At 45.1% G+C, this 21,072-nt stretch overlaps 1 protein-coding gene across 5 annotated transcripts in view; it reads left to right on the top strand.

Annotated features, from left to right (window-relative positions):
* Positions 1 to 20,790, top strand: part of CEP126 (centrosomal protein 126) — a 66,078-nt gene extending 45,288 nt beyond the window's left edge. For 3 of the 5 annotated variants that reach the window (XM_050940379.1, XM_050940371.1, XM_050940365.1), the window contains exons 7-12: positions 2,179 to 2,334; positions 3,832 to 3,956; positions 9,396 to 9,483; positions 9,974 to 10,183; positions 19,636 to 19,700; positions 20,329 to 20,790. In XM_050940379.1, coding sequence (XP_050796336.1) covers positions 2,179 to 2,334; positions 3,832 to 3,956; positions 9,396 to 9,483; positions 9,974 to 10,183; positions 19,636 to 19,700; positions 20,329 to 20,436 — 752 coding nt within the window. In that variant the 3' untranslated portion in view covers positions 20,437 to 20,790. Of the gene's footprint in view, positions 1 to 550; positions 695 to 2,167; positions 2,335 to 3,831; positions 3,957 to 9,395; positions 9,484 to 9,973; positions 10,184 to 19,635; positions 19,701 to 20,328 lie in introns of those variants that run through there. The other 2 variants (XM_050940380.1, XM_050940381.1) reach the window with 2 other exon arrangements.
* Positions 20,791 to 21,072: the final 282 nt, after the last annotated feature.

Here is a 21,072-nt window from a genome sequence, read left to right as displayed (position 1 = left end):
CCCTTCCCCAAAGACAGGCGGATGAAACAAATAGATGTGGGAGGAGGAAGGCAGAGAACAAGTTAACAGTAAAATGAGTGGGTTTTACATGGTAAACTATAACTCACCACCTGCCAGCCACTATCAGCTGGCAGGACTCTGTCATTTGAGAAAATGTGTTTTGAAAGGATCTCATGAAAGAGCCATTAATCTGCCATGTTTTTAAAGTGATTGCTCTGTAAATATTTGGTATTGGGAAGACTCTCAGTCTCGCTAACACACGGAATGTTTCAAAGAAAGTTGCCCATGTTAATAGAGTAAAGAAAGTGGAAGAAATTTCTGACAGCCATATGTCACTGTGCTGGCAAATATTTGTGTCAGAGAGAATTTATAAAAGCATTACATGCTTTACAAAAACGTTTTCTGGGAACATTACTGTAGAAATAACTATAGGCAAGACAGAGCAAAAGACACACAAGAAAATTTAAGAGAATAAATCATATCTTCCTGCTAATTAACTTTTAAAGCATGTTTCAGACTGATTAATTTATATTTTCAAATGCTTTCCCAGTAACCCCTTTGCACTCTAGCCAAGTTCTGTGCTTTGGAACAATAATGGAATCCTGAGTCCCCACACTGTACCCAGCTGAGCTGCTGTATGGTTTTCCAGCCTTGCAACCTCTTCCAGAGGCAGAGTCCATGACTCCACCAACTCCACGTCTGTGCCTCCTACCATACTGTTGTGACCATCCTGACGATCACTCAAGCTGGTGCAGAGCCCCCTTCTATTAAAATAAAGAGCTTCCATGTCCCTTATTGTGCCTGTCACTTCATGTACAGTACATACGCTGTATGTCTCAAAAACTACATCTTTGGGGAAGAGCAGAGTGCTTTGAATATATTTTGTAGTAAAGAGGCAAGAAGAGAGAGAGGGAAGAGTTCTGTTTCCCTACCCTTCTGTATCTTCATACAACTGAGCACTGTAACTTTTAGAGACAGATTTTACATGTCACATGCAAATATTTTAAACCTCTTCCCCTGCGTCTCCCCACCATACACACCTACATACTGGAGGGATAGATGGAGTCATTCCCTTTTCTTTGAAAATCAGTGGTGGTATTCTTTCGGTATCTATTCATTATGTCTATTGCATTCTTTAAGTCAGATTATTTATATTAAATACCCAAATTTGGTTTTAGTGACTCATTATTTATATTTCAGTAGTGTCCAAAATGTTCTCAGCACTGTACAAGCATGCAGGGAGGGATAGCTCAGTGGTTCGAGCATTGGCCTGCTAAACCCAGGGTTGTGAGTTCAATCCTTGACAGGGCTACTTAGGGATCTGGTGCAAAATCAGTACTTGGTCCTGCTAGCAAAGGCATGGGGGCTGGACTTAATGACCTTTCAAGGTCCCTTCCAGTTCTAGGAGACAGGTATATGAGAAGACACAATCCTTGTCCTAAAGCTCTTTCCAAGAGAGAACAAATCCTGCACTGTTCTTCTTTAATGACATATAGTGTTGCAACAATATCCTGAAGTTCAGCAGTGTGGGTGAGCAGCTTAGAAAACAAAAAATATTATTTACTGCAACATACAACCTAGTGTATATTAAAGAAAAACACAATAGGGAGAGCAGTCAGGGAGCAAAATGTTCATTTCCATAAACAAAATGATCAGCTATCAGGGTCTTTTTTTAAATGTTTTAAATGGAACTGGAAGCATCAAGTGATGTATTTACTGACCAAGGCATAGTATTCCCTAAGGGTTTGATCCTACATGGTGCTAAGCACTCTGGCCCTTATCCAACAAAGCACTAAACATATGCTTAACAGTAAGCACTGGAATGGTACTACTGATGTCAGTGGGACTAACTTACATGCTCCGAGTTAAATGCTTGCATACGTGCTTTGCTATATCAGGATAGAGTCCTCAATACCTTGAAGGATTGAGTCCTAACGTATTCTATTACTATGTTGGGTAAGTCTCACTAAAACTTTAGTCCATAGTTTCTTCATAGATCTAAATACATCTTGGCTTACTTACCAATAAAACTAATCTTGGTGCTGATCAAGAAGTTCACTTCCAACTCTCACTGTTTTTCAGAAATGTGTTACTTGATTAATAATTCAGCATTTTAAAATTTTTAATGTTCCTCAGTATATAATGAATGCAACTTCATTACATTCAGTTTCGTTTCAGGTGATTTCCGTCATTACGATGCTCGTTACAATAATTCCTGTAGCACTAATTTGCAACCTATTAAAGCTAACGTATCCCATGTTACTCTTGATGGTGGCAACCTTCTGACCACTTTTAAATCATCTAGAATGAATGGATTTTTCTCTTCATCAAATGGTAAGAGACCTTATTTGTTAGATATCACTGTAGTAAAAATGACAGAGAAAATGCTGTTAAAAGCACCAAAACACATTCCGGGGCAAATTTTCAAAACCTTACAAAATTGTGTACACAAAAAATGGTCAAGCACACCTGTAATTGCACACGCAGAACCTACATTTTCACATCAAGTAACTAAGTACAAAATGGCATATAATATCTGGGTATGCAAGTTCCTGATTTGCACCTGCAAATTCCATGTGCAGATGTATTTTTCCCTGCAGGTGTAGGTTAGAGGCTGAGTTTTGAAAATGTATTAAAAAACTGAAGAAAACTGAATTAAGTTTGCACTATAGTATCTACTTTAGGCTTATGCGTCTGAAGAAAATTGCTTCAGTGTTTTTTTGTTTGTTTGTTTGTTTTAAATACATTAAAATGAGTACAAATACTCATAAATTAGCAAGGCAAAAACAAATATAGCTAAGGAGCTCTAATATGTACAGCAGTGTAGTAAAATCTCATGCAATGAAACTTAGTCAAGTAAATTCAATTCTGTGAACTTGTGAGCATCCCCTACAATGTGCTGAGTTCTCGTAATTACTGTTAAATCCAATGGGAGCTGAGACCATGCAGCCTTTAGTAGGAAGCACTGATTACCCTGGATAGTTAGGCCCTAAGGTAGTTTCCTAAATATTGCCTATCTTATAAAATGGAATTATTGTTTGGCATGTCATTAGACAATGCTATATCACAAAGGTAACTCAGAAGTTAGCTAGCTATTATATTTTCATCAACCTTAGGCATTTATAGAGGATTAGTCACTATACAGTAGAACAGGGTTTCTCAAACGGGTTGCCGCTTGTGTAGGGAAAGCCCCTGGCGGGCCGGGCCAGTGTGTTTACCTGCCTCATCCGGAGTTCTGGCCAATCATGGCTCCCACTGGCCGCGGATCTCTGCTCTGGGCCAATGGGAGCGGATTGGCCAGGATCAGTGATCCACGGCCAGTGGGAGCTGCGATCGGCCGGACCTGCAGATGGAAAAGGTAAACACACTGGCCTGGCCTGCCAGGGGCTTTCCCTACACAAGCAGCAACCCCTGTTTGAGAAATCCTGCAATAGAATCTCAGAGTTAGGAACACCAGAGTTACAAACTGATCAGTCAACCACACACCTCATTTGAAACCAGAAGTACACAATCAGGCAGCAGCAGAGACAAAAACAAATACAATACAGTACAGTGTTAGACTTAAAATAAAAAGGGGTGGGGGACAGCATTTTTCTTCTGCATAATAATTTCAAAGCTGTATTAAGTCAATGTTCAGTTGTAAACTTTTGAAAGAACAGCCATAATGTTTTGTTCAGAGTTACGAACATTTCAGAGTTACGAACAACCTCCATTTCCGAGGTCTTCATAACTCTGAAGTTCTACTGTAATATCAAAGTGCCAATAATCTTTGCACCTCTCTATTTAGCATGGCTTTACATACTGGATGCTTTTTTGTGTTTCTCATTTTAGGTGCTGTTCCTGTTACAAGACGAAAACAAATTTCTGACAACAGCGAAAATAAACGTAGAGCTCTTTTAGAACAGAGAAGACAAACTGTAGCCTCTGCAGGAAGGAGACCCACTCATCATGCGCAGGTAGATATCAATTTCTGGGATGTTGAACTGCAAATGTCAGTCAAAGGTTGTCACAGAAGAATAGTTTCCTACTGCTGTATACTTGTTGGAGGAATAATGGAAAATAAATATTGAAGTAAAGTCAAGATGTTAATTTTAAAACAGGAAATTCTGATTCTATGACTAGTTATTTTAGCAAATGATTGATGCAGATACATTGACTTTGTTTGATGGATAGTGATACAATAATGTGAGAATTACTCAATGTCCTTCTATTGACCTGCTGCATTCTGATTGTCTTAAAGAACATATTTAGTGTTCTTTAGCCAGTAGACGACTAGCCATACAACTCCCTGGCTGAATTTAAATATATATATAGCAATCTAACTGGCTGGTGCACACTCCAGGGGCAGCCCCACGCCCCCAGGGCCGTAGCAACAAAGAACGTGCCCCCTCCGAACATATGTCCGGGACCCCTTACATGCAGAAACTGGAATGCGGTATTTATTTTATACAATATACAGGGTTCATATTATGTATACATAGGCCTACAATGTACATGTATTCCGTATTTATGCAAAGCGCTTCTTTCGAGCCTTGTTCTCCGCAAATTGGTTAATCAATGCGTCATAGTCCAGAGATCTGGCAATCTTGTTTTCGACTGAGATAACTGCAAGCGCAGAAAGCCTGTCATCTGTCATGGGTGAGTGCAGGATATTCTTGATCAGTTTCATTCTGCTGAAGCTCCTTTCAGCACCAGCGACAGTAACTGGTGTGGTTAAAAGAATTCTGATGCAAATGCAAAGATTCGGATATATCTCCTGAAGACTGTTCTTGTATATGTATGGTAAAAAATTGTTTGCCGTGACAGGTCCTCTCTCTTTCTCGATGACATAAATAAAACAATTCAATTCCATTATGAGTTCGTTGGCATCAATGTCTCCCATTTTTCTTTCAAAATTTTTGCTGTGATTCTCCAGTTCATTTTCTCTGTGACACTGCTTCAGGCTGTTAGCGTTGTACAGAAATCCAAACAACTTATACCACTCCACGAGTTGGTCAAATCGCGACGAAACAGAAGATATAGCCTGATCAGTGAGAACAAGAAAGAACTGCGATTTGAATTTTTCTTCGGCAGAAAGACGACTCGAATCATCAGCACATTCGTAATCAAACATTCTCTTCTTACGTTGCACCCTGGTTTCTGTTAGCAATTCAAACAGTCCCAAAAAGTTGCCATTTGAAGGATCGCCGAGCTTTTCATTACTTCCTCGAAATGCCAAGTTTCTTTCGGACAAGAAAATAACGACATCAACCATGCGTTTGACAACATTTCTCCAGAAATCTCTTTCTTTCAGAAAAGCCTGCAATTCAAGTTGGTCAATAGATGTACAGTTTACTATGCCTGACTGAAGGTCAAACCATTTCACCATACAGTCTTGATGACCTTTGCCTGTTTCATGCTGCTGAAGTCTTTTTGACAGTGCTTTCCAAGCAGATGTTCCACGACATAGCGGTATGTCACCAGTGCCAAATAATTTACAACAAAAACAAAAAAGGGCATCTTTCTGAACTGAGTACATTAACATGAACGTCTTATTTTCTTGTCATTTGCCATGGTTCGATAGAAATGAGTACTTGTGAACCTCCGTCTTTCCTCGTTAAATGGAAATTCGTAACTTTCATTCTGCTGCGGTGGGCCACGTGCAATAATGTCACACACTTGCCTGTCCGATATTATAGACGGCCAATCTCATGGATCATCAGTCAGTGGTTCAGATTCAGATACTTCTTTCCCGGCAGCAGCTGGTATATCTGTCACAGTTTGTTTGGTAGAACAGCTGGCTTCACCTTCGACCTCACTTGAAGCACTTCTGGATACTTCTGGATACGATTCGTCGCTGCTAGTGCTGTTCGTTTCATGTGCCTGTACCTGTACATTGGATTGCAGCGCAAAATACATTGACAACTTTGGAATTTTCTCAAGTTCCTTCTCGGCATCTTTTGCTGCCTTTCGTATACTAGCTCTGCTCTTATACATTCTCTTAGACATCACAAAGCACGCTTCTGAGTTGGAAACGATAAAAAACTAAATGACTAAATTAATAACATTTATCCGCCGAGCGCCATTATGAAAGCAAATACACGTTCTTTGAATGGGTCCAACTAAAATTCGAAACTGACCGACAGACAACTGATGTAGCCAATAGCATTATCATAATGACTTCACAGTTTTGTCAGTAAAACCGACATGGACTGTGTAATAGCATCAATAAATGTCACTTACCTAGTTATACCTTACATTTTTTTTGCCACTTTTAGGGGCCCCCTTCCTTGCGGGGCCCCCTCCGGTCGGAGGGTACAGAGGACGCTCGCTACACCTCTGCAGGCCCCAGCACACCAAGCACGTGCTTGGGGCGGCATGCCACCGTGCTTGGGGTGGCGAAATGTCTAGAGCTGCCCCTGGCACACTCTCAGCTCGCTTAAATAAGAGGTATAGACAAATATGTGAAAATATGTGTAACAACTCATGCGGTACCCCAATTAACAAACTAAAAATGCAATTACATTTCCCTCATTCCTCCCAGCACTGTGCTCATCCTCATGATTCTTCTGCCTTTTTCTTCAGGACAACAGCTGAAGCCTCTCCCTCCTTTGTCTCTTTTTCTTGCCTGGGAAAGCATGTAATATGAATACATTAAATATAAATGTACCAATTCAAAAGTTTGTGTGTCTTTGGGGTGGTTTTTTTTTCTTTTTCTGTTTTTACTTCTTATTCCCTTCTTTTTCTCCTTTCCTCTCTCACTTTAATTTTTCCCTTTTATTATCACACAGTTTTCTCTTTTCCCCTTTTTTCTACTGTTCTCTCTATTTCTCCCTCAGTCTCTGTTTCTCTCCCTACTTTCCTCAAATCTCTTTGCTTCCTCACAACTTTTCCCTCTCTCTCAACCCATATCTCCTTCTGCTATCCATGATTATGATAGTCCAGTTCCCAAGCCTGGAACTTTTCTTAGGGGCATGTGGCCTTTCTCCTTTGCTGCCCTCTAATGCTAGTTTGAACCTAACAAGAGAGTGGCTTGGATAGAGAAATGGAGTGCTGATATGTGATGCTGCCAAGAAGAGCCTGTATGGCATTCATGTGTATTTGGAGCACTGAATTGGTGTGCAGCTAATATATTAGGGGAAAAAAATTCTATCTGAGTTTTGTTGTAGAGCACTATTGAATAATCTGCACTTATTTTGCACATTGATTTTCCATGGGCATAGGGGAGCTCTCCCTGCAAAACAAATGCAGAATGTACAACAGAAATCTACATTGACAGTCAGAGAGGAGAATTTTACCTTAACCTTGAATTTTAGTTGAGAATGGAAATTGCATGCACTAGTTACACATAATAGAACTTCATGTCATAAGATTTATGAGAACTTTGAGAAGGCCAAACCAAAGTCCCAATCCTGCACATGTTTAACTTTACTCACGTGAATAAAGTTAAAGTGTGGGAAGTGCTTGCAGGATTGAGGCCTAAAATCGATTGAGGCCAAACTTACTTAATTCTTTCCAAGATTTATATTATCATGAGTATTATAAAACACCAGCAACATGCAAGGTACTAAAATTAGTTACTTGTTGATTATATGTATTGTTAATTTAAGAGAACCTTTTGTTCACAAAGAAAAATCACTTGGCTGGATCAACTCAGAAGTTTCCTATGGCTTACGTGTCTATCAGATTACATCACCAGTGAAAAATAACAAGCACTTTCAGGAAACTAAAAAGGAAAGTCACAAGTGCAAAGAATCTTCCACTGAAAATGAATGAGAAAGTCCAACATTCCTGCAAACATAAAAATAATTTCTCTGCACATTCTCAAAAGTTTTTAACTACACCTCTACCTTGATATAACGTGGTCCTCAGGAGCCAAAAAATCTTACCGCAGTATATGTGAAACCGCATTATATCTAACTTGATTTGATCCGCCGGACCGCGCAGCCCCGCACACACCCCCAGAGCACTGCTTTAACACGTTATATCCGAATTCATGTTATATTGGGTGGTATTATAATGGGGTAGAGGTGTATTGTCACAGTGAAATACTTTATCTTCCCTTACAACAGATGTATTATTTTCTTTGGGGGTTTTACTGCTATAAACCAGTCACCAGAAATACATAGACCAAATGTTACCAAATATCTTTATAGAAGGCATACAGCTGTTATGAGATTCATTAATCATCATTGTTTATGCCAAATATAAATGTTTCCTTTGCATAAAAACATTTTGTTTTCATCATTTTGCATACATAAAGTATACACAGCAGAATTAAATATTGCTGTGGCTGTAAAAACTTGTAGTGGTAGTGACAGCTTACTGGAATGTGATTTAGTTTAGGGTCATCTGATATGATTGACATCGTGGATGCTGTTACTGGCACCAGGTTACTTGTCATTGATTTCAGAGCTAAATGCATTAGACAGATAGGCATATAAAAATGCTCAAAGTTTTGATTAGAACTTTTAAATAAAATTTCTAATAGTCACTGGGCTCCTTGTTTTTAAATATTTGTAAAAGAAATGAATAAATAAAAGTGTTAATAAATCAAAATCAGTCAGAGGATTTTACAAAATGCACATTCGGGAGAGATTAATAGATTCTAAGACCGGCAGGGACTGTTGTGATTATCTAGTTTGACCTCCTGCAAAACACAGGTTCTGGAGCTTCACTGAAATAATTCCTGTATACACTATCAATTAGAAAAAACATCTAATCTTGATTTAAAAATTGCCAATGATGACAATAAAGAGACTATAAAAATACCAAACTATGTGAGTACAATCTAGTTAGAGTGTAAAACAAAAGTCAATCAGAATGCCTCTAAGGTCTCTTGCTACTATGGATCCTCTCCACACTTCTCCAGTGCAGACTGTTGCTTAGCAATCCACAATATAGACCAGGGGTAGGCAACCTATAGCATGGGTGCCGAAGGCGGCATGTGAGCTGATTTTCAGTGGCACTCACTGCCCGGGTCCTGGCCACCAGTCTGGGAGGCTCTGCATTTTAATTTAATTTTAAATGAACCTCCTTAAACATTTTAAAAACCTTCTTTACTTTACATACAACAGTAGTTTAGTTATATATTATAGACTTATAGAAAGAGCTTTTAAAACATTAAAATGTATTACTGGCATGCGAAACCTTAAATCAGAGTGAATAAATGAAGATTCGGCACACCACTGCTGAAAGGTTGCCGACCCCTGATATAGACAAAGGTTTATAGATATTTTTGTGTGCTTTAAAAAAGCTTTATTAATTGCTCATATTTTTCAAAATAGCTTTTGAACTTGAAAACACACAGCCTGTAAACTTCAGTAACATAAATATCTTAACTAAAATATTAAAAATCTCCAGAAATGTTAACCTTATTTTAAATAATATTCTGATAAAGTGATCAATTTTTACAGAATACAGTACATACTATCCAGCTAAGTCCATTTCAATGTGCATTTGAGCCAGTGCAAACTGTGAGTGGCATCCCTAATTCTGATGAAGGTACAGTAGTTCATTTCAGTTCCATTCTTTGTTATAGATAAAATAGTTGCACTGTACATCAGCTGTTGCCTTGTAGCATCAATTATTCTGAATCAGAAAGTATGGTCTGTTAGCTGGAAATAAAGATCTTTCCACTAAAAGTTAATGCAGCACAGCACAATATCACTTATATCTGATTGGTAGATTTAGAAGAGTATCATGAAAAAAATAAAGTCTCTATTCCTCTAGTGTTGTATTTTTTTAAGTGTATGACAGCTACATGTACAGGCACAGTATGTCACTATTAGCTGGCTGTAAAGCTGGCAAGACTGGCTCCTCCACCAACTATCTTCCTCTGCCCCATATTAGGAGCATAGGCAACCTTAATTCTGGTGTTTCATAACTTTTGAATGCATGACTTTGCGACATTAATATTGTCTTAATGTGGCTTTTTGTGTGCAGTATATCCATGAAAAAGTTCAGACTGTGACCAGCTCTGTAAAATCTTTAGTTTCAGAAAGCACTGCCCAGTTTTTGCTGGCAGAAAATCTAGCAGGTACATCAGTTACAGAAGGTGAAATCCTGGCTGCTTTGGAAACAGTGCAACCACCTGGACAAACCATGGTGCTTAACAAGGCCAAGCGACGAGGCATGAGTGCACTGTCACTAGAAGAACAGAAGATTCTTCAGTCACTTGATCGTCTCAATCAAAGGTTGCAGAGTAAGTACAATATATAGCAGGGATCCCACTGGTCACGGTTTGCTGCTCCAGGCCAGTGGGGGCTGCGGAAAGTCGAGAGATGTGCTGGCCACTGCTTCCCGCCACCCCCATTGGCCTGGAGCGGCAAATAGTGGCCAGTGAGAGCTGCGATCGGCTGAACTTGCAGACGCGGCAGGTAGACAAACCGGCCTGGCTTACCCTGGTGAGCCATGTGCCAGAGGTTGCCAATCCTTGATATATAGTATTAACATAGTAATAACTTACATTTTAAATAATGGTTTGAGTGACATATATAAACATAAACTATGTGGCTATAAAGACCTATAGGTGCATATGCTCTGTCCTGTTGCATTTGTTATTTAGTAAACATACCAAACAGTAGTACAAAACCCTTATTCAGGCAAATCTCATTTAAAACAATGGGAGTTTTGCCTGAGTGAAAACTAAGTAAGATATTTGGATTTGTCCCCCCGTTAAACTTGTGTATGCTGACTGGTCCCACAAGATATGGTAGCCTGAATGACATATCAATACAACTTCTGAAAAGGAATTCAGGTTTCCCATTTCCCATAGGAGTGGCAAAAGCAGAGGAGAGTAACCTTGCAATCACTGGGAATCTGCTTAGCTGTAGCACAGAGTCACTGATCCCAGAAAAACACCAGTTCAAACTTCTCTGTTTTAAGAGGCAGTTTTAGTATGATGTCCTCTGGATTAGGCAGAAGGAGATATTAAATGAGAAACACAGAAAAGTAGAAAAGAAAATACTCTATGAACTATAAAGGAAAAAGAAAGACACACACACACATAGAGGCAGATAGGAAAGAGACAGGAGACAGTGAAACTAAAGAAGATAGCAAAGCAACAGACAGAAGATAATTAAAATGGAGAAAAAGTAAAGTAAACTAGAAAGTAAAAAGGAGAAGTCCAACAAGGAATATTAAGGGAACAATGAAAGAAATGTAAAAGTAATGACTGCAAACTATACAATTACAAAAACTAAAGTAAAACATTGCTAGTGTGCAATTAACTACTGCACATTGTATTCCAAATTTATCAGACATCGTGGGCTCAATTCCCCTTTTTATCTAAGCTCCATTAGGTGTAACAAGGGGGTGGCCTTCAGATCTGGCTCCCTAATTGTGAGTCTACCCACACGGGTGGTAGGTTAAGTAGCTGACAGGTCCCGGCACCATCCACATTATGCTCTTTCCCTCCCCTGATGGACCCCTATAGCAGAGGCAGGGGAAGGTGGCTGGTGCAGAAGTCGACTCTGCCAGCTTTACCTCAGCAAGGAGTTCATCTCCACAAGACAAATTATCTAAAGACAATTTATAGCCAGAATCCAGCCACTTTGTAGTATGAGTACGATCCATCACCACCTGACATTTCCAAGTATCAGAGGGGTAGCCGTGTTAGTCTGGATCTGTAAAAGCAGCAAAGAATCCTGTGGCACCTTATAGACTAACAGACTTTTTGGAGCATGAGCTTTCGTGGGTGAATACCCACTTCTTCTTCTTCGAGTGATTGCTCATATCCATTCCAGGTAGGTGTATGTGCCGCGCATGCATGTCTGCCGGAAACTTTTTACCCTAGCAACTCCAGTGGGCCGGCAGGTCGCCCCCTAGAGTGGCGCCACTATGGCACTAGATATATACCCCTGCCGGCCCGCCCGCTCCTCAGTTCCTTCTTACCGCCGTGTCGGTTGCTGGAACTGTGGAGTGCGGCTTGCTGACCTCCACGTCCCTAGCTCTCCTGTTCGTCTTCGTCGTTTGATTGTAGATAGTTCTTAGTTGAGTTGTAAATAGTTCTTTAGTCGAGTAGTTAGTTAGAATCTTGTAAATAGTTATCGGACGTTGCCTGCGGGTGGGACGTTGCCCTCCCCGGCACCCGGCACCGGGCCCATGCCTGGCTCGCCGGGTTTCAAGCAGTGCTCGGCGTGTAAAAAGCCGATGCCTACGAGCGATCCCCACGACGCGTGCCTTAAGTGCCTGGGGGAATCGCACATTAGCGACAAGTGCCGCATTTGCAAGGCCTTTAAGCCTCGCACTAAAAAGGAGAGAGACCAAAGACTTTGCGCTCTCCTCATGGAAGCAGCCCTGTCTCCGGCACTGGCGGTGCAGTCAGCCAGTTCTACTACGGCACCGGACCGCGCCGGCACCGGCAAGACTCCCTGGCACCGACCATCTCCGGCACCGGGAACAGATCTGCGTCCCTCGGCGTCTGCGACACCATCAAGGCAGGCCGGAGCGGACCGCCCGGCACCTACCTTAGCCGCGGCACCACCTGCAGGACTGCTGTCGACTCCGGGCCCCGAAGGTCCGTCGAGTCCAGCTCCACCTAGCTCCCCCGTAAGATCAGGGGTCGAGCTAAGGGTCCCATCGACGCCGGAGACTTTCGCCTCGGCTCAGGACTTAATTGCACTTACGGAGCCATCTCAGCCTCAGCCGGCACCCCTGGGATGCATAACTTCCAGGGGTAAGCCGATGCTTCGAGCGCTGTCTCCCGAGTCCCGGCACCGATCACCCCGGAGGCGCGAACGCTCACGCTCGGGGCGCCGCTCGGAGTCCCGGCACCGGTCGCCCAGACGGTACCGGTCGTACTCGCGGCACCGATCACCATCCGCACGGTCCCGGTCAGGCTCATCTCACCACCGGCACCGAGACTCCAGGAGCCGTTCGCCTCGGCGTTCGGCCCCGCGGTCGACCTCCCAGCACCGAACCGGTGGCAGGTCCCGAACCCGGTCGACCTCCCGGCACCGCGCTGGTGGTAGGTCCCGGTCTCCGCTGCTGGCCCGGCACCGCATTCACAGAAGGTCGCGGTCCCGCTCCTGGCACCGTCATCGCTCCCGCTCCCGGTCGGGATCTCGGCACAGATCATCACGCCGTTCCCGGTCCCGATCCCGGTACTGATGTGGGTCGCGGCACCGAGCCTCGGCACCGAGGGGAGCGTCAGTCACGGCGCATAGGGCTGCATATCAACCAAGCTCGGCGCCCCTCTGGCCTTCTAGGGAGCCATCGGTTTCCTCCCACACTGACAGTGTCTATGCCATGGCACAGGACAGGCACGCGGCCCTGTTCCAAGACCCTCCGCCACAAGAACGAGGGCCTCCACAGTGGGGGTTTTGGACCCCATGGGCATACTCTCAGGCCCAGGGTCCACAACACATTACCCCCCGCCCTATGGCGAAGCGCAGACCACCGGAGGCAGCGGCGTCTAGACCCCCTCACTCCCCGGAGATGGACGGTACTCACCGGGACCCAGAGCTCCCTCCGGAAACGGAGGTGCAGCCCCTCACGGAACCCCCCGTAGACACCTTGTTGCCCGGAGTCTCCTCGTCCTCGTCTCCGGATGAGGCAGTGGCGGGCACCTCGTCCTCCAGCCCCCCCCCCACTGGATTTGAGGGCGCACCAGGACCTCCTCCGCCGAGTGGCACAGAACCTGAACTTGCAGGCAGAGGAGGTGTCGGAAGTGGAGGACCCAGTGGTGAGCATCGTTTCATCCGATGCTCCCACCAGGGTGGCCCTGCCCTTCATAAAAACGATCCAGACTAATGCCACTAACATCTAGCAGTCACCGGCCTCCATCCCTCCGACGTCTAGAGGGGTGGAGCGGAAGTACATGGCCCCCTCAAAGGGCTATGAATACTTATATGTTCACCCGACGCCCTGCTCGTTGGTGGTCCAGTCAGTGAACGATAGGGAGCGCCACGGGCAAGAGGCCCCAGCGCCCAAGTCGAAGGAGGCGAGGCGGATGGACCTCCTGGGCCGCAAGGTCTATTCGGCGGGGGTGCTGCAACTCCGGGTCTCAAACCAACAGGCCCTCCTCAGCCGCTACTCCTTCAATTCCTGGGTAGCGGCGGGGAAGTTTGTGGAGCTCTTGCCCCAGGATGCACGCCAGGAATTTTCCACCATCCTGGACGAGGGCAAGAAAGTAGCAAGAACATCGCTACAGGCCTCCCTTGATGCTGCTGACTTGGCCGCTCGGACCCTAGCTTCGGGGCTTACGATGCACTGGATTTCTTGGCTGCAGGTCTCTGGCCTTCCGCCGGAGCTCCAGCACACAATCCAGGACCTCCCCTTCGAAGGCCAGGGCCTGTTTTCAGATAAAACAGACCCTAGATTGAAGGATCTAAAAGACAACAGGGTCATCATAAGGTCGCTGGGCATGCATACCCCGGCGACACAACGTAGGTCGTTCAGGCAACAAAACCAGCAGCAGCAGCGGCGGCCATACTCTCAATTCCGCCCACGGCAGGACCTTTCGAGGCGCCAAGGCAGGAACAACCGCCGCAGGCAGTCTGGTGGGCAAACGGGGCAGAACCAAGGCTCCACCAAGGCCCCTCCAGGACCTAAGCCTTCATTTTGAAGGTGCGCCCGGGGGCGCAGTACCAGTTTCCCCTCCGGATCCTTCCCTGCAGTTTTCCAACCGCCTTTCCTTTTTCCTCCCGGCGTGGACCCAAATAACGTCGGACCGTTGGGTCTTGCATACGGTGCAGGCCAGTTATCGCCTGCAATTTTCTTCGCCCCCACCCTCCCACCCACCTTCCCCGTCCCTCTTCAGGGACCCCTCTCACGAGCAATTCCTCCGTCAGGAGGTGCACGCGCTCCTTGCCAAGGGAGCCATAGAGGCGGTTCCGGACAACGAGAAGGGCAAGGGGTTTTATTCCCGTTACTTTCTAATCTCCAAATCCAAGGGCGGCCTCAGGCCCATTCTCGACCTGTGGGAACTCAACAAGTATATCGTGAAGTTGAAGTTCTGCATGGTATCCCTTGGAACCATCATCCCTTCCCTGGATCCCGGAGACTGGTACGCCGCCCTCGATATGCAGGACGCCTACTTTCATATCTCGATTGCCCCCCAACACAGGCGTTTCCTCCGCTTCGTGGCCGACCGCCGCCATTACCAATTTGCGGTCCTTCCGTTTGGCCTCTCTACGGCCCCGAGAGTCTTTACAAAATGCATGGCAGTCGTCGTCGCACATCTTCGACGTTGCCGCATCCACGTCTTCCCCTACTTGGACGACTGGCTGATCCGAGGCACGTCGGAGCTACAGGTCCGCGACCATGTCGACAGGATCTGCACCTTCTTTGCGACCCTGGGCCTCGTAATCAATGTGGACAAGTCTACTCTACTTCCCACGCAGCGGATAGAGTTTATCGGGGCCGTTCTAGATTCTACCCTGGCCAAGGCCTTGTTACCCTTGCCCAGGTTCCAGTCCTTGTCGGACATCATTCTACATTTGCGAGCGGCCCCGATGACCTCTGTACGAACGTGCCTGGCCCTCCTAGGCCACATGGCAGCCTGCACGTTTGTAACAGCATATGCTCGACTCCGCATGAGACCTCTCCAATCATGGCTCATTGCGCAGTATCGGCCGGCCAGACAGTCATTGGACACAGTCGTCACCGTCCCTCAGAGTGTGCTGGACTCTCTTCGATGGAGCCTGGACCAATCGGTAGTCTGTGCGGGGCTTCCGTTCCATCCGCCCCAGCCTTCGGCATCCCTCACCACGGATGCCTCCGATCTGGGATGGGGGGCTCACTGCGGCACCCAGAGAACCCAGGGCTTGTGGACACCACAAGAGATCAACCTCCATATCAACGTACGGGAGTTGAGGGCGGTCCGCCTTGCTTGTCAAGCGTTTGTCCATCTCCTTCAAGGTCGTTGTGTCGCAGTCTTCACCGACAACACAACGACCATGTTTTACATCAACAAGCAGGGCGGCACCAGGTCCTCTCCACTCTGTCTCGAGGCAATACGTCTCTGGGAGTTTTGTATAGCCCATTCCATTCACCTTTCCGCCTCCTATCTCCCGGGAGTGCGGAACACCCTGGCGGATCGGCTGAGCAGATCCTTCCGTTCACACGAGTGGTCCCTCCGTCCGGACGTCGCCCTCTCACTCTTCCAGAGGTGGGGTCGTCCCCGGGTGGACCTCTTCACGTCCAGGGTGAACAGGAAGTGTCGAACATTCTGCTCCTTCCAGGGTCGGGAGCCAGGGTCTCTAGCGGATGCTTTTCTGATCCCATAGACAGCCCACCTGTGTTATGCTTTCCCGCCCATCCCGCTGATTCACAGAGTTCTCATCAACGTGCGCAGAGACAGAGCCCGGGTGATCCTCATAGCTCCAGCATGGGCCAGACAGCACTGGTATCCCATGTTGCTGGACCTCTCTGTAGCCAACCCAGTTACCCTGCCCCTTCATCGGGACCTGATCACTCAGGACCACGGCAGGCTCTGTCACCCAGACCTTCCGTCTCTTCACTTGACGGCATGGCTCCTGCATGGTTGACAGACTCTGAGTTGCGATGTTCCACCCCGGTTCGCGAGGTTCTCATGGGCAGCAGGAAGCCTTCCACCAAAGCTACTTACGCAGCTAAGTGGAAGCGTTTCTCCTGCTGGTGTTCAGAGAAAGCTCTTCGTCCTACGAAGACTCCTGTCACCACTCTCTTAGACTATATCTGGTCCCTTAAGACCCAGGGTCTGGCACTGTCGTCCCTCCGAGTACACCTAGCCGCCATCTCTGCGTTTCATCCTGGAGTGGACGGCTGTTCGGTCTTCTCTCACCCTATGGTGGCGAGATTCCTGAAGGGGCTGGAGTGGCTCTATCCGCAAATTCGCCCTCCGGCCCCTTCATGGGACCTCAATCTGGTCCTGGCTCGGCTCATGGCCCCTCCATTCGAGCCATTAGCTACTTGCTCCCTGCTCTATCTCTCGTGGAAGACCGCCTTCCTTGTGGCCATTACCTCAGCTAGACGAGTGTCAGAGCTGAGGGCCCTCACGGTGGACCCACCGTATACCGTCTTCCACAAAGACAAGGTACAGCTGAGACCTCACCCTGCCTTTCTTCCCAAGGTGGTCTCAGCTTTCCATGTGAACCAAGAGATTTTCCTCCCAGTCTTCTTTCCCAAGCCCCATTCGTCACGTAGGGAGCAACAGCTTCACTCGCTAGATGTCCGTCGAGCACTAGCATTTTATGTGGACAGGACCAAACCCTTCCGCAAGTCCCCCCAGTTATTTGTGGCAGTAGTGGACCGGGTCAAGGGGCTGCCGATTTCCTCCCAATGGTTATCTTCATGGGTTACCTCCTGCATCAGGACCTGCTACGACCTGGCCCAAGTTCCGACGGGCCGTGTGACTGCTCACTCCACCAGAGCACAGGCGTCATCGCTGGCTTTCCTCGCCCGCGTCCCGATCCAAGAGATCTGTCGGGCGGCGACCTGGTCATCGGTCCATACATTTGCTTCCCATTACGCCCTGGTCCAGCAGTCCAGAGATGATGCGGCCTTTGGTTCGGCAGTGCTCCAGGCCACGACTTCTCACTCCGACCCCACCGCCTAGGTAAGGCTTGGGAATCACCTACCTGGAATGGATATGAGCAATCACTCGAAGAAGAAAAGACGGTTACTCACCTTTGTAACTGTTGTTCTTCGAGATGTGTTGCTCATATCCATTCCACACCCGCCCTCCTTCCCCACTGTCGGAGTAGCCGGCAAGAAGGAACTGAGGAGCGGGCGGGCCGGCAGGGGTATATATCTAGTGCCATAGTGGCGCCACTCTAGGGGGCGACCTGCTGGCCCACTGGAGTTGCTAGGGTAAAAAGTTTCTGGCAGACGTGCACGCGCGGCGCGTACACCTACCTGGAATGGATATGAGCAACACATCTCGAAGAACAACAGTTACAAAGGTGAGTAACCATCTTTTCAGATGCATGTCCAAGTGGTATTATCTCCAAGTTATGTAATTCTAGATAGAATGTGTTGCAGTAATCCATTCTGGAGGTGACAGAGACATGGATCACTATGTCTGTCATAAACAGATAAGTAAGAGTTAATAGAACAGAAGTGCTTCATATCTCTTTGCCTGGAAAGGGTTAATAAGAACCGTGAGCCTGGCTGTCACCTGACCAGAGGACCAATCAGGAGACAGGATACTTTCAAATCTTGAGGGAGGGAAGTTTCTGTGTGTGCTGTTAGTTTTTGGTTGTTGTTCACTCTGGGTTCAGAGAGTGACCAGACGTGCAACCAGGTTTCTCTCCAATCTCCCTGATACAGGATCTTATAAGTTCAAAATAGTAAGTACTAGATAGTACGTACTAGAATACAGGATCTTATAAGTTCAAAATAGTAAGTACTAGATAGTACGTACTAGAATACAGGATCTTATAAGTTCAAAATAGTAAGTACTAGATAAATAAAGCGAGTTAGGCTTATGTTTGTTTTCTTTATTTGCAAATGTGCATTTGGCTGAAAGGAGTTTAATTGTGTATTTGGTTGAAAGGAGTTCAAATTGGTATTTTGCTGAAAAGATTTTAATTTGTACTTGTATACTTAGGCTGGGAGAGTATTCCCAGTGTCTATAGCTGAAAGACCCTGTACCTATTCCATTTTAGATTTACAAAGATAGTTTTTACTGTTTTTCCTTCTTTAATTAAAAGCTTTTCTTGTTTAAGAACCTAATTTTTTTTTATTCTGGTGAGACTGCAGGGGACTGGGTCTGGATTCACCAGGGAATTGGTGGGGAGAAAGGAGGGAAGAGGGAGAGAGAGAGGCTGATTTCTCTCTGTGCCAGGATTACTTTCTCTCAGGAAGAGTCTGGGAGGGAGAAAGAGAAGGAGGGAGGAAGGTGAATTGTCCTCTCTGTTTTGTGATTCAAGGAGTTTGAATCACACAGTGATCTTCCAGGGTAACCCAGGGAGGGGAAGCCTGGGAGAGGCAGCGGTGAGGGAAAGGGTTTACTTTCCTTGTGTTAAGATCCAGAGGGTCTGGATCTTGGAGGTCCCCGGGCAAGGTTTTGTGGGGACCAGAGTGTACCAGGCACTGGAATTCCTGGTTGGTGGCAGCGCTACAGGTTCTAAGCTGGTAATTGAGCTTAGAGGAATTCATGCTGGTACCCCATCTTTTGGACGCTAAGGTTCAGAGTGGGGAATTGTACCATGACAATGTCAAAGTCCATATCTGAAAGAAAAGGTGACAACTTTCTGGCCAGGTTTAGCTGGCAAAAAAAGCATTCTTGACAGAGATGCCAGGGTTTTGTTGAATCCGCTCCCTTTATTGTTTTGTTTTACAGAAAATCTAAATCCGAGACTCAAACTACAAGACAGTTTGCCTTCAACATGGCCATGTAAATGGATAACCCATTCTGAGTGGTGTTTTGTTTTGTTTTTTTGATATTCCATCCCTGAGGAACTGGCCTTCTCTTTTTCAGATTTGGATTTCTTTTTAGATGTTAATGTTTAATTTACAATTTCAAATTTTAAAAATACAAATAAAGTAGATGTTTCAACCTCCCTCAGGCCAAAGAAAAATAGTTAACTTGTTAAATTGCAATAAAATTGTTGTATTTTCCACAATCTTTAGGAAGGCTGGTACCGACTTGCTGACTGTTGTTCATATTTTTGTTCTAGCATGTGTTTTATATAATTGTTGCATCATAGTTTTGTACTGTTTTTTTAGATGTCCAAGAAACCATTGCCAAAAACCTATCCACGTCAAGTGTTTTACAGATAATCTCTCCTTTGGTAAGCATTTAGATTTACTGTTTTCTGACTTAGACAGTATTGACGTTGATTTGTTTTAGGATTAACTGAGTTGCTAGAATTTCAGAGTGCCATTTGCATGGGATAGTGTTCATAACAGGGCTGTCTGACCTAGTGGTCAGAACCAGAGGTGGCATTGGGATTGCACTTGGGAGTCACACCAAAGATCAAAGCCAGAGTCAGAAGCCATGCTCTTTTGTTAGTACACTTGTTTTACTTTTACTATAAACCAATTCAGTGCTGTGTTTGAAGAGTTATATTTACCACAGTTAAATTAATAAAGTGTGATTGACTCTTTAACAGACCAGAAAACGTAATATCTTCTGTGAATGCACAGTGTAGGGACTGCACATTGCAGAGAAACATCTCTGAGGAGCTCAGGGGCTAGAGTTCACTGATTACTATGTACTAGGCGAGGTTTGGGCTGGGAGAGCCTTGAGGAGTTTGCCGGGAGGAAGACAGACTGGTTTAGCAGGCAACTGACACACTGTCTACTAGCCAGCAAAAATCGCTCTTGCTGAGGCAGAGGGATAATACAATAGCTCACAGCTCTGGGTATCCCCAGCAGTATGTTACACATATAAAAGCATTATTCTTCAATTTGTTATAGAACATTCAGCAATCTGCGTCCTCCCCTTCTGTGGACCCTCCATTAGCCATGCGACGGTATCGGAGTATGTCAGCTGATACTCTAGCACGACTACAGAGAAGATACTGACATGGACTAACAAAGGCTGCTTCACTGGATTTTATTTTAATACCGCCTCGTGTTCTTTATGTAATGTATACTTGTATTCAAAACACTACACGCTATAAAATCAACCACAATGTAAAGATGTAAACAGTAACACAAGTAATGAATGTCAGTTAACTAATTTACATTTAAGACATTTTATTATGCACTTTACTGTAAAATATTGTATTTTGAAAGAATGGAAATACCTCACATTTTAATGAGTCTATTGCTGGTTGTAAATGTACTGTATATTTAATTAAAATGACATGGAAAAGAGATTATTTTGCTACTCAGGTTAAGATTATGTATAAACTAATCTCCTATCTTCATGGTTTTCCAGATTTGCTAATAAATTCTATTACATTTGTAAAAGGTATGTTGTAGAAAATGATCTGATTATCAATAATCCATGGAGCAGCCAGGTAAATGTTGCATCTCTTATTTTTCATCTGATAGCCCCACTCCAAACTACTACAGACTCGTCTATGCTTCTCGGTCAACAATTCTGTTTGATGTCAGTTTCATGCTTCTCTTGGTTTCTCTTCTATCACCTCTTACTGAAAATGCTGGAACTGTCCTAGCTTTTGAATTTCCTTGGCTGTATTACACTTACCTTTG

Source organism: Gopherus flavomarginatus, chromosome 1 (assembly GCF_025201925.1).
Source record: "Gopherus flavomarginatus isolate rGopFla2 chromosome 1, rGopFla2.mat.asm, whole genome shotgun sequence".
Classification (NCBI taxonomy): Eukaryota; Metazoa; Chordata; order Testudines; family Testudinidae; genus Gopherus; species Gopherus flavomarginatus.
Note: the sequence above shows the minus strand (reverse complement) of the source record. Positions and strands in the feature narration are given on the sequence as shown.